General features: G+C 44.4%; 1 protein-coding gene across 1 annotated transcript in view; it reads right to left on the bottom strand.

Annotated features, from left to right (window-relative positions):
• The window catches only part of LOC114789936 (mannosyl-oligosaccharide 1,2-alpha-mannosidase IA), a 155675-nt gene extending 154129 nt beyond the window's left edge, over nt 1-1546 (bottom strand). The window contains exon 1 of the mRNA XM_028979422.1: nt 245-1546. Coding sequence (XP_028835255.1) covers nt 245-754 — 510 coding nt within the window. The 5' untranslated portion in view covers nt 755-1546. The remainder of the gene's footprint in view (nt 1-244) is intronic.
• Nucleotides 1547-12756: the final 11210 nt, after the last annotated feature.

Genomic DNA, 12756 nt, shown 5'->3' with positions numbered 1-12756 from the left:
ATTTCAGGTGACGACCTCTTGAAGCTCATCGAGAGAATGCCAAGAGTGCAAAGCAGTAATCAGAACAAAGGGTGGATATTTTGAAGAAACTAGAATATAAAACATGTTTTCACTTATTTCACTTTTTTTGTTAAGTACATAACTCCACATGTGTTCATTCATAGTTTTGATGCCTTCAGTGAGAATCTACCAATGTAAATGGTCATGATGGGTGAAGATCTATACAGGGTGATGTGCGTCTCACCTCCTTCACTTTGTCCCGCCGTTGGAGGGTCTGGGGGTCCCCGGGTTTCCCGCGGTCGCTCCCCAGGGGGGATCCCAGCAGGCATTTCTTAAACCGGTCGTACTCGAACGTATCCCGGGGCTGCCGGGCGTCGTTCTGGGCGGCCGTGGTCTCCGTCCTCGTCCTGCCGGAGCTCCGCTCGTCCTGCGCCTTAATCCCCTGGGGCGGCCTGTCCACGGCGCGGGCTTCGTGGGTGACGGAGGGCTTGCGGCTCAGCGCCCGGACCCTGGCGGCCGCGGCGTCCGCCTTCCTCGCCTGCTCCCTCGCATCGTTCTCCGACCCGACCGTCACCGGCTGCGCCTCGGTCTTGGAGAGGAAGATCCGCTTCAGGCGCGCCGAGTCGGGGAGGAAGAAGAGAGCCCCCAAGCACAGAGTTACCAAGCCCGAGAGGAAGAGGAGGAAGACGAATTTCTGCGAGAGGCGAAGACCCATGCCCGACGCCGACACTCCGGGGAACTTTCGGAACACCATTTAAAAAGAGCCGGACGGTCCAGGAGCTGGCGACACAACCCACGCGTGACCTCGCATGCAGGGACGAAACAAACGCCAAAAAACACGAGAGAGATGGAGGGAGGGAGAGAGAGAGGGAGAGAGAGAGAGAGAGGGAGGGAGAAGTTGGACTTCAGAGCCACTCCAGAGTTCGGCAGAATTTCCACGCGCACCCGATCAGCTGACAGCTGCGTGGACTTGCGCTGTCCCTCCCCTCCACGGAAATTAAATAATAATAATGAAAAAAAATTAATAATAACACAGATCGGACGTGTGCGACTCTATCGCAGTGGGACGCGGTTCATGGTGCGTGTCTGGAACGCGCCCGTCACACACGCCGCTCAAAGTTTATTTCCGCATCCACGCGACGGGGCGTGGGGGGGGCGCAGAGAGCAGACACGCATCATCACCATCATCATCCTCATCATCATCACCGCTATCGCCGTCGCCGTCGTCGTCACCAGTCCCTCATCTGACCGCGTCGCGCAGCGTCGTGGAGCGCATAGGGGCGCGCGTCCCGCGCGACGCGTCTCGCCGCGTCCGGTGGAAGTTCTCGTGGGTTCGGGAAGAGGCCCCCGCGCAGGCCGGATCCACGCGAGTCGGCCCCGGGAAGCGGCGCGTCCAGCCCCGCCGTCGCCGTCGGGAAGGAGCGGGGAGGAGGGGAGCCGGGACGAGATTCGGGGGGATCCCCGCGGAGCTTCCGGTCGGAGCGGGATGCGACGAACACGCCGCCGCCGCCGCCGCGTTCTGCAGCGAACGCGTTCGATCGCAAGTCGCGTGGGGAAGTGGGGATCCTCGATCGCGGCAAACGTGTAGCGATGCATCCATCGTGTGGCGTCTCGGGGTACATCTCCTTTTCGCCCCAGTCGCGGTCCATAACGCTTTAATGTCGGGCGATGAAGGCATGTCGCCTGCCACGACGCGACATCATACAGCAGGGCCACAACCAGCGTTCAGCTCCTTCTGCGTTTTTGACATTTTATACACCAAACGTGTGTGTGTGTGTGTGTGTGTGTCGAGTATTTGAGTGTGAACGAACTCAGTAAAGCAGTTTATTCAATATTAGTACGAGGTCGGTAATCTGGATCAAACACCGGGTGTCGTTACCGAGGTGACTGTCAAGGTGGCACCGCGTTTGGATGAAGTTCAATGCAAAAAAGTAGTAGCCTAGATGGTAACACACTCGCCTGTGAACCAGAAGACCCGGGTTCAAATCCCACTTACTACCATTGTGTCCCTGAGCAAGACACTTAACCCTAAGTTGCTCCAGGGGGGGACTGTCCCTGTAACTACTGATTGTAAGTCGCTCTGGATAAGGGCGTCTGGTAAATGCTATTAAATGTAAAAGGAAAAAATGAACAGGTCACACACAGGACGCCCAGGAATGTTATTAGTGGCTTTCCTTCTGCAATAACTCTAGGTTGTAGGACTCTGGGTCCTAGTTTCTTGTCTCTGTGGTGACAGGAACATGGAGTAAAAGAACAGCTTAAGCGACATTAATCTGGTTCCCCCATATTTTCTGTCCTTGTTCCAGATGCTGATCCACTCTTGGGCTCTTGATTTGTCCATGACAGTTTTTACATTGTGTATTAGTGTATTATGGGCTGGTAGTAGCCTAGTGGTAGTCACCTATGAACCTGAAAACCCCACTTACTACCCCGAGTGTCTCCAGGGGGGGACTGTCCATGTAATTCCTGGTTGTAAGTCTCTCTGGATAAATTCCATAAATGTGACTATGTGGCTGTACCAAGATTATCTTGCTGAGTAGCTGACCAGGTACAAGTTCATCTCAGGCTTTATTTTCTCTCAGTTCACTTAATAATAAAATGTCATGTATTTTATACAGTTTCATACTACAGCACTTTCAGCATGATATGGGCTTCCTGTGGTGGTGTTGCACACTTCCTGTTGCCAGAAGAGCGGAATCCGCACCCCTGCCATCGCTTCCACTTCACTTTCGTCAGAAACTTTGCGTATCTGTGTGATCTAGAGCTGTGCTGTTAAGGGCCTTCAGCACGGGTCAAATGTCATCAAAGGCCAAAATGAAAGCAAATTCTTTTTCTTCACATTTTTCACTCAATCCCAACGTGAAGTGAATGGAGAAAATGGCAGCATTCGGTGGGTTCACAGTCAAACAAAGTGAGATGAATGGTGCTAATTAATTTGACTGCGGACATTAGTAAAAGGTCCTGGCGCAGCTCTGCTAATGGTGCCGGGCCATTAACTGGGAACAGCCTGAAAATGCTTGGTCACCTATTCGTTGTTTTAATGTACAGGTAAGCATGTTTAATGGTGGTCTGTTGTTGTCTACGTCCCACATCAAACCTGTGTGTGTGTGTGTGTGTGTGGTGACAGGCCACTTGAGCCTGGAACTAAATCAAATCATGTAAACCTGTCGCCCCCTACAGGACTTTTGAAGAATACACCAGAATCAGTCTGACAAAGTTTGATCACAAAAACCAATTAGACTTGATTTGTTAGCACTCAGCAACTATGCACAGTGAATAAAGTTTTATTGAAATAATAAAGTGAACTATGTGGATATATTAATCTGCAATCCACATACAATTCATTTTTTCAATTCATATTAACAGTAAAAAAACAAGACACAAAAGTCTACTTAACCCTCTTAATAGCAGCGCCACTGAAAGCTCCTCTTTAATTATTATTGTACCTGTTCATAATTGTGTTGAGCATTTGTACTTGATTACACTCAGCGAGTGCAGTGTAGATCAACCTTCCACTGGTTCCAGAGGAACTACATTCTTGTTTTTTTATTAATGATGGAATCAACATTTGTCTATGACTTACGGTCTTTTGGTGTAGCCCAACCAAATCTGAAGGTTTATAGGTCTTCTGATTGTGGTGGTTGGGTTAACAGACTCATCATCATCATCATCAAATAAAACCATCTGCATCACATGTAGTTCAGGGAAAGTAGATTCTGTTCAAAGACAAATGGTGAATTATAAGTAAGTGAAGCTTTGTTGTCATTCCAGCCATATACATATAGTACACAGTGAGATTAAATATCATCCCACTGCACCGTAGGTGCATCATACAATGGAACAGAACAGCGGCACTCAGACAAAACAACAGCAATATTAAAAAGGAAGGTGGATTATGTACTTTCTGATACAGCATTAACTGAAAACATTAAGTACACGACACAGGCCTGAATTCAGATGGGTAACTTTAGTCCTCAATTTACGTTTAATTTCCCGAATGAATAGGGCTCTGCTTTAGATCCTCAGTAAGCAGACTTTCTCCTGTGAGGAGCCAATATTTTGTGCAAGATAAAATACAGTCTGTCCGTTCACATTAAATATAAATGAATATTAATGCAGAAAGACTCTGTGTGAGAATAATGCTGATAAGATGCAACTCACATTCCGTTTGACCTCAGAATCTTGCTGCAGAACATAATGCATAGCAAGAAGCTGAAATAAAACATTGGAAATATTATAATAGTCTTTTTTTATTGCTCCTTATGGCTTACAGTCCCTGACAAAAGTCTTGTCGCTTATCTATTTTGTAGAAACACCTGCTATTAACCTGACTTTTAATTAATCAATTGGTGTTAGAAATAGCTCATATGAAAAGCTAAAACCCTACCAAATTATGTTTAATGCATTGAAATTAGTTAGTGAAATTTCACTAAAAAAGATTTATCATTTAATCAAGACAGAAAGGTCCAATTTTGACAAGACACAAGTTTCGTTGCCTATTCAGAAATTGAACAAATTTGCTGCAAATACAAAATTATGCCAGCAAATTAAGTAGTGGTGCTGTCAGATCCAAATTTAATATCTTGTGTTACTTCCATGAGCTTGAAGGACTGCATCCATGTGGTTTGGCAAGGATTCATACAATTTATTGATTAAGTCATCAGGAATATGAAAAGAAAGCAGTCTTGCATGCCTCCCAGAGTTCAGCAATATTCTTTGGTTTCGTCTTCCATGCTTCCTCTTTCATCCTACCTCACACATGATGTTCGTCTATGATGTTCATCAATGATGTTCATGTCTGGTGACTGGGCTGGCCAGTCCTGGAGCATCATAATCTTCTTCGCCTTGAGGTACTTTGATGTGGAGATGGAAGTATGTGATGGAGCACCATCCTGCTGCAGAATTTGGCCTCTTTTATGGTTTGGAATATAAAAAGTAGCTAAGATTTCTTGGTATTTCAGACTATTGATGTAACCTTCCACCCTGCAGATGTCTCGGACACCCCCATACTGGATGTAACTCCAGACCATGATTTTTCTACCAGCAAACTTCACTGTTTTCTGGGTGAACCTCAGATCCAGTAGGGCTCCAGTAGGTCTCCTACAATAGTTGCGGTGACTGGTGTAATTGAACAGAAGATTCATCTGAAAAATCCACCTTCTGCCATTTTTCCAGCGTCCATCATGTTAACAGGCTGTGGGCCTTGGCAAATGGCACTCGTTTTTCAGTTGTCTTTTGTTTGGTGCTGGCTTCTGGGCACTGATTCGACCATGGAGGCCATTTCGACACAGAATCCGACAAACTGTTCTGGTTGACACAGGGACACAGTTGCAGTGGAACATGGGCTGGCCTTGGATTTTCAAGCCAACAAAAGGGCAGTGGTGGCCTAGTGGTTAAGGAAGCGGCCCTGTAATCAGAAGGTTGCCGGTTCGAATCCCGATCCGCCAAGGTGCCACTGAGGTGCCACTGAGCAAAGCACCGTCCCCCCACACTGCTCCCCGGGCGCCTGTCATGGCTGCCCACTGCTCACTCAGGGTGATGGGTTAAATGCAGAGGACAAATTTCACTGTGTGCACCGTGTGCTGTGCTGTGCTGCTGTGTATCACATGTGACAATCACTTCACTTTAAAAAGTCATCTGAAGCAGTTGTCTGCCTTCTTTTTATATACATCTGAGACATAATTGAGCCATTATTAGTCACAGGTGACGCTCATATTACAAGGTGACACAATGGGCTTTACCAAGCTTTCAATATTAGAATACTTTTTGACAGTTTTGTTTGCACTGAAACATTATTACAAAAGCTGTTGAGAATAAAATGAGACATTTCTTGTAAAAAATAAATAAATAAACAAATAAACTTGATTAGAAATATATTTCAGAAGAACTTGAGGTCAATTTGTACACAAGCGACAAGACTTTTGTCAGGGACTGTATATTTGCACCCATTTACATTGCAGGTGAACTTTCCTACACATTCCTACAGCTTCTTCACAATGGCACTGATCTCACAGAGTAAAAATGGCAAAAATCTGAGGTCTTGATTTCCACAGATACCTTTCCCTGGAATTAGAATTTAATTGTGTGAAAATCCCCAGAAGCAAACTATTTTAACAGGAAAACAAGGATATTTCTAAATGATCATAAACTTTTCAATGACTGTGTATATGTCGAAATTACTTCCACATGCATGCGGGATCCAAGAAGAACAGAAGAACATTGTATCACATTACCTCCACCAACATGTCCTCTTCCCACTGTTCATCCTGGTGCCCTCTACAGGACAGGGCAGAGCAGGCTGTACCTGCTGCGGAGACTCAGGTCTTTTGGGGTGTAGGATCCACACTTGAAGACCTTTAATGACACTGTGGTGGCCTCGGACATCTTTTATGTGGTATGGTCTGCTGGGGAGACAGCATCTCTGCTGGGGACAGGAAGAGACTGAAGAGGCTGATCCAGAGGGCCAGCTCTGTTCTAGGATGCCCTCTGGACCCAGTGGAGGTGGTGAGTGACAGGAGAATGGTGGCTAAGCTACCATCCCTGCTGGACAACATCTCCCACCATATGCAGGAGACCCAGACAGGACTGAGCAGCTCCTTCAGTGGCAGGCTGCGGCACCCACGATGTGGGACGGAGAGATTCAGAAGGTCTTTCTTCTGAACTTTTATATTATACAGTCGACATAGTGTCTGCGCTATTGTCTTTTGCTGTTCTTATGTTGTACTGTTCACTTCCTGCCGACACAATGTAAATTTCCCACTTGTGTGACTAATAAAGGATTCATCAGGCCAGGTTCTTCTTCCATTGCTCTGTGGTGATGATTTGTGCTGATCATCCTACCATTGAAACATCACAATATTTCTCAAATCCTTACACTTATCAATTGTTTCTGCGTTCAATGGATGATCTAACTTGCTGCCACTACCAGGTGTCACAGAAACAAGACTATTTGCCCTCCAGAATCTTATTCTGTAATCATGGTTTTGGGCCATATTTTAATGGTTTATTTCTGTACTCTCCACACATGACTTTGTACACTGATCTTTACATTTACATTTACAGCATTTATCAGACACCCTTATCCAGAGCGACTTACAATCAGTAGTTAGAGGGACAGTCTCCCTGGAGCAATTTAGGGTTAAGTGTCTTGCTCATGGACACAATGGTAGTAAGTGGGATTCGAACCCGGGTCTTCTGGTTCATAGGCGAGTGTGTTACCCACTAGGCTACTACCACCCTACACCCTGATCTGCTCTCTTAGAGGACATTTGAGGACACATCCAGACATTTGGTCACATCCAGATGACGCATCTTCAGATGCACGCTCTCCACATAAAATGACACTCTCATTTTTAGTCAGTCTGCAAAAATGATCCAGCAGGAACATATCCTCCTTCAGACACACTCTCAGACATTCAGTACTGGCACCAGTACAAACCAGCGCGAAAACAAAACCAAGCAAACAATTTTATTAACATAGCAAAAAAAACAAAACTATGCCAAACATTGTTCAAATTATTATTTCTTTTAGATAACCTTTTTGCACAGTACTGTACAAAAGCTATATTAGCAGGACAAGAATAGCTACACTGGTCACCAGGTAAGTGTGAAGAGCAACATCATCAATGGTGATGAGTGAAAACAGCAGTGGATAGCGTAGATGAAGTGAAGTGAGGTGGTTTTTTTTTGTCATTGTGAAACAGCACAGCACATGGTGCACACAACAAAATGTCTCCTCTGCATTTAACCCATCATCTGTAGTCGGCCCCATGTAATAGTGTGTGGGGATGGTACCTTGGTCAAGGGGACCTTAGTGGCTCATTGGCGGTTTGGGATTTGGCGACCCGCTTCCTTACCTGCTAGACCATCACTGCCCTATGTGTATTTTCAGAACAAACACTACCGGCCTCACATATGTAGTGAGGTCATATGATGACCTGACCTGGCTACTGAGGAAACTGATTTCTGATCCAGTGTTTTACTGATTTCAGACCTTGTGAATGTATGTTTTTTCTTATGAAAGTGAAAGTGAAGTGACTGTCATTGTGGGGACAGTGCTTTGCTCAGTGGCACCTTGGTGGTTCAGGATTCCAACCAGCAACCTTCTAATTACATGTCTGGAATTGGAAGAAAGCAAATCAGTGCATTTCTAATGTCAGCAGGAACCTTAAGAAGTGTCTCTCAGAGGATTGTACACTTTTGCCACACTTTCCTCATCATCATGGTCTATAAAAGTTTTTGTCCTAAATTAATGTTCTTGCCCTTGGTCTCAAGCGGCAAGTCACCAATTTATTAAGCCTTCTAGCCTTTTTACATTTGACTCTCTAATGCTACGATTTGTCAAATTTGCATATTCGCAGCTCAGCTCTTTCTAGGAAGCATAGTTGTGCCTGTGACATTCAAGTGAATGAGACATTCACTTGTAGAAATACAGTGTACATTATTACAGCATTAAATGCGACCCATTTTTCCCTTTGTAGAAGAAATAGTTTACCCAGTACTATAAAAAGTGCATCTTGTGACAGCATTTAAAACCAGTTCACCTTTGTACAACTCTAATGGAAGTATGAACATTATGAAGCAGGAGCACGTTCAGCGCTGAATGCAAGGTGCATGCAGTGTGTCCTTCCACTGAGTCACATACTTCAGCCAGCCAGGTCTGGGTGTGTGTCTGCCTATGGTAACTAATGCTAGTTACCATAGGCAGTGTGGAAGTTTTTTCATCACTCATGACCTGTCTAATGTCAGTGGGTTTGAGAATCTCCACGGATGTTTGGGAACATTTAGGTAAATTGTGCCTCGTCAAACATCAATGTATGCTTTCATATTTGTTTGAGCTCATTGTGACCCACTCGCAAACATCCAGACTGAGACTTTCCACCCATCCCAGCTAGATAAATTATGTTTTTGCATCTAAATGTAATATACAATCACCTGGATCTAATGTAGACTTTTTTAGTTTTGTGAATTAAGCAATTTACCAGTTTTGCTTTCAATCTGAAGAGGAAAAGATCATTATGTCATTTTCTGATCCACTCATCAGTACTAATATGGTCACAGAAAGGGTCAGGAGGCACATTTGTAGACATGCTGGAGGAGACTGGGGATGCAGGAGGCCTGGGGTTGGCGTATGAGACTAGGAGGCTGAAGAAAGCCCCCTAACTGCTTAGTCGTAGATTTTCTACACATACTTGCAGACCCCAAATTTACAGAGAATATTTCTGCCCACGTGGAGAAGCCTCTCCATTGTCTTCAATCTGTGGATGTGAGTGTGTTGTCCTTTCTGTTTATTTATTTACTAATTAATTCAATTTAAGATGCTGATGTATAAATAAACATTTTGTATTGCATCTGGTACCAAGATATTGAAAGCAGCAAAATGAATAAGTGTACAGATCTGAACAATAAGAAACAACATGGAGAAAATGTGAAGCTGTGACAGGTCTTCTGGAGTGTTCCCTGTCTGTATTTGGTTAGCATTGACCAAAAAGTGGTCCAAGGAAGACAATCAGCGGAAATGCAGGCAGAAGTCCACAGCAAGTAAAAGGTCTGTTGCATAGATACTACAGCACATACACAAAGTAGAGCATAAAAGTAGAGGGGTTTAAATATTATTTCAAGTCACTGTATTGGAAAAATTATCAATCTCACCACAAGTTAACCACAAATTTTCTCAAATATGATTTATGACAGAGCAGAAGGGGTTGAGGGGTTTTAATTCCTGGCTCTATACACACTGCTAAACATAATAATGGCCTAAAAAAATTCCAAAGTCTGTTTTACTCAGTAAACTTTACTGAGTGATCATAATGTCTGTAGTGTTTCAATACCACCAGCAGACTCAAATATATAAAACAAGTGTTTGTGTGAAGATTATGTTCAGTTAACTGTATTAGTAGAAGTGAAAGACTTAGGTTTGCATGTTCCCACATGGTAAATGTCACATTGACTAGATCGCCATTCAGAATGCTCTAATGCAGGGGTGTCCAAACTTTTTCCAATGAGGGCCACATGTAGAAAAATATATGAATGGCTGGGCCACCCACTGGAGGTGAGTGATATTAGCTTGCATGCTTGGTTTTCTTAGTGTTGTCCATGGGCGAAATTTTCAAGGGGGGTTAGTTGGGTCATGACCCCACACAATATCCAGCCAATATAATTATATCATTCTGATTAATGCATATATTCATTGACTTGCATGAACAACTTGTTGGTTTTCTTCATTAATTTATTTGCACACACACACATACACAAACAGTACAAGTACAAATTTTAATGTGTGGCCCATATTTCATAATATTTTTTGAACTAGCTGTGGACCAATTAAACATGGATCACAGGCCGCATTTGTCCCGTGAGCCGTGGTTTGGACATCCCTGCTTTAATGAAAATGCTGATCATCTACATATTTGTTATGGTCCCGAGAGAGAGTCGGTGTTAGTCAGTGTGTGTTCCACTTGTGATGGACATAGATTATTGGGATGGGCTGAGATCAGATGATTACGTTCCAACCCAACACTATGTGATGAGATTTGGTCCAGTTGATCAGCTACTCATCATGTTGAAGAAGGTGTGTTGGTGAGGGAATTCGGCAAATGAAATGAACCCTATAGACCTAGAAAACAAGATATGCACGCTGTTTCTGCTTATCCCCATTTGCAGTTTGGTTTTCTCTCGGACTTTTGGATCCCGCAATGCAGGAGACAAACAGGAACAAGACACGAGAAAATGAGTGGCTTCATGATGAATAATTCATTTGATCGTTCCCTAACCAATAACATCTTTTAAATTTGCACTGTGCTCCCTGAGTATTGATTCAGTTTAAATCTCTGCAGTGACTCACTGTTTCAAAGTGTTTCAGTCTGAAGTGCAGCTTGTTCTTGTGTCGGATATTAAATATGGTCTTATGTTCTATTGCTTTATGAAGCTCAAAACAATAATTCTGTTTTCATTATCGTGTACAAACAGGCTTCTTTGAATGAACCAACGGGGATATTGATTTTCAACAGCGTTCATGTCTGAGTGAGGCCTTTCTAGCCCATGGGCCAATAACAATGAAGAAGTCCTTGCCATTCTTCCCTTTTCTTTTCATTTTACTTTCATAATGACGTTTTTACACTAATTCGATCAGCAGATTTTTCACTTATCTCAACAACTTTTGTCAAGCCTACATCTTAGAGGACACTGTGAAAACCGATGCTTACAATAAGAACTCCAGAATATGAATGTGCAGATGTTGCCACACTGTCATTTACCTTGGACATTGATCTAAAAAATGTACAAAAAGTTGAATGTACAGTATATGCCAAGTTTGAACAAACTTCCTCTGAACTGATACGTAATGTTCACCAGCACCTGAGGTCACAGTGACCTCGACCACTGGCCAACAACTTCAGATCACCTCAAATATGATCACCTCAAATATGAGTGTGATGAAACTCAAGGCCTTATTGAGGTATCCCATCAGAAGGGCATATAAGGCACAGGGATAGAATTTTGATAAGCCAATGATGTGCTGCTACTAATAGTCTTCAAGTGTTTAAGGACAAAGCAACAAGAGTCAGTTTAGCAGCTCCTCTCTCCATCATTCAGCCAAACGCGTCAGCTCTCCTGAAGTGATCATCATTTTGAAACACTGCAGCATAGCACACGGTGACACAACGAAATGTGTCCTTTGCTTTTAACCATCACCCTTGGTGAGCAGTGGGCAACCATGACAGGCGCCCGGGGAGCAGTTTGTGGGGCTCTGTGCTTTCAAATTAATTTTTTTTTTCTAATTTTATTTGTCATACACAGTCATACACGGCAGTCTCCCATCCAAGTACTAACCATTTGAAAAAAAAATGTGTTCACAGAGATACTCAACCTCTCTCTTTCTCAGTCGGTGATCCCCACATGCTTCAAGGAGTCCATCATTGTTCCGGTCCCCAAGAAAAACCATCCTGCCTCCCTCAATGACTACCGCCCTGTAGCCCTCACCTCAGTAGTGATGAAGATCTTTGAACAGCTGGTCAGAGACTTCATCATTTCCTCATTACCAGATACACTCGACCCACTACAGTTTGCGTATCGTCCCAACTGGTCCACAGATGATGCCATCTCCTCCATACTGCACTCACCCACCTGGACACTCGTTAAAATGCTTTTCATTGACTACAGTTCAGCATTTAACACAATAATCCCTTCCACACTCACCACCAAGCTGGAGCACCTGGGACTCAGCTCATCTCTCTGTCAGTGGATCTCTGTCAGTGGATCTCCAACTAACCGGGAGACCACAGGCAGTAAGGATGGGCGGACATGTCTCAGCCTCCATCACCCTCAGCACTGGAGCCCCCCAGGGCTGTGTTTTGAGCCCCCTACTGTACTCCCTGTACACAGACTGTACAGCCACTACTAACTCCACCACCATCATCAAGTTTGCTGATGACACTGTCATGGTGGGCCTGATCTCTGACAACTACGAGACGGCCTACCTGGAGGAGGTTGGAAATCTGGTGAACTGGTGCCAGAGGAACAATCCCCACCTGAACGTCAGCAAGACAAAGTTAATAGTGGACTTCAGTACAAAGCAGGAGAGGATCTACCAGACCCCTGTCATCAACAGGAGCCCAGTGGAGAGAGTGGACAGCTTCCGTTACCTCGGTGTTAACATCACGCAGGACCTGTCATGGTCCTGTCATATCAACATCGTGGTGAAAAAGGCCCGGCAGCGTCTCTACCACCTCCGACGCCTGAGAGACTTCAGACTGCCCT

Source organism: Denticeps clupeoides, chromosome 5 (assembly GCF_900700375.1).
Source record: "Denticeps clupeoides chromosome 5, fDenClu1.1, whole genome shotgun sequence".
Taxonomy (NCBI): Eukaryota; Metazoa; Chordata; class Actinopteri; order Clupeiformes; family Denticipitidae; genus Denticeps; species Denticeps clupeoides.
Note: the sequence above shows the minus strand (reverse complement) of the source record. Positions and strands in the feature narration are given on the sequence as shown.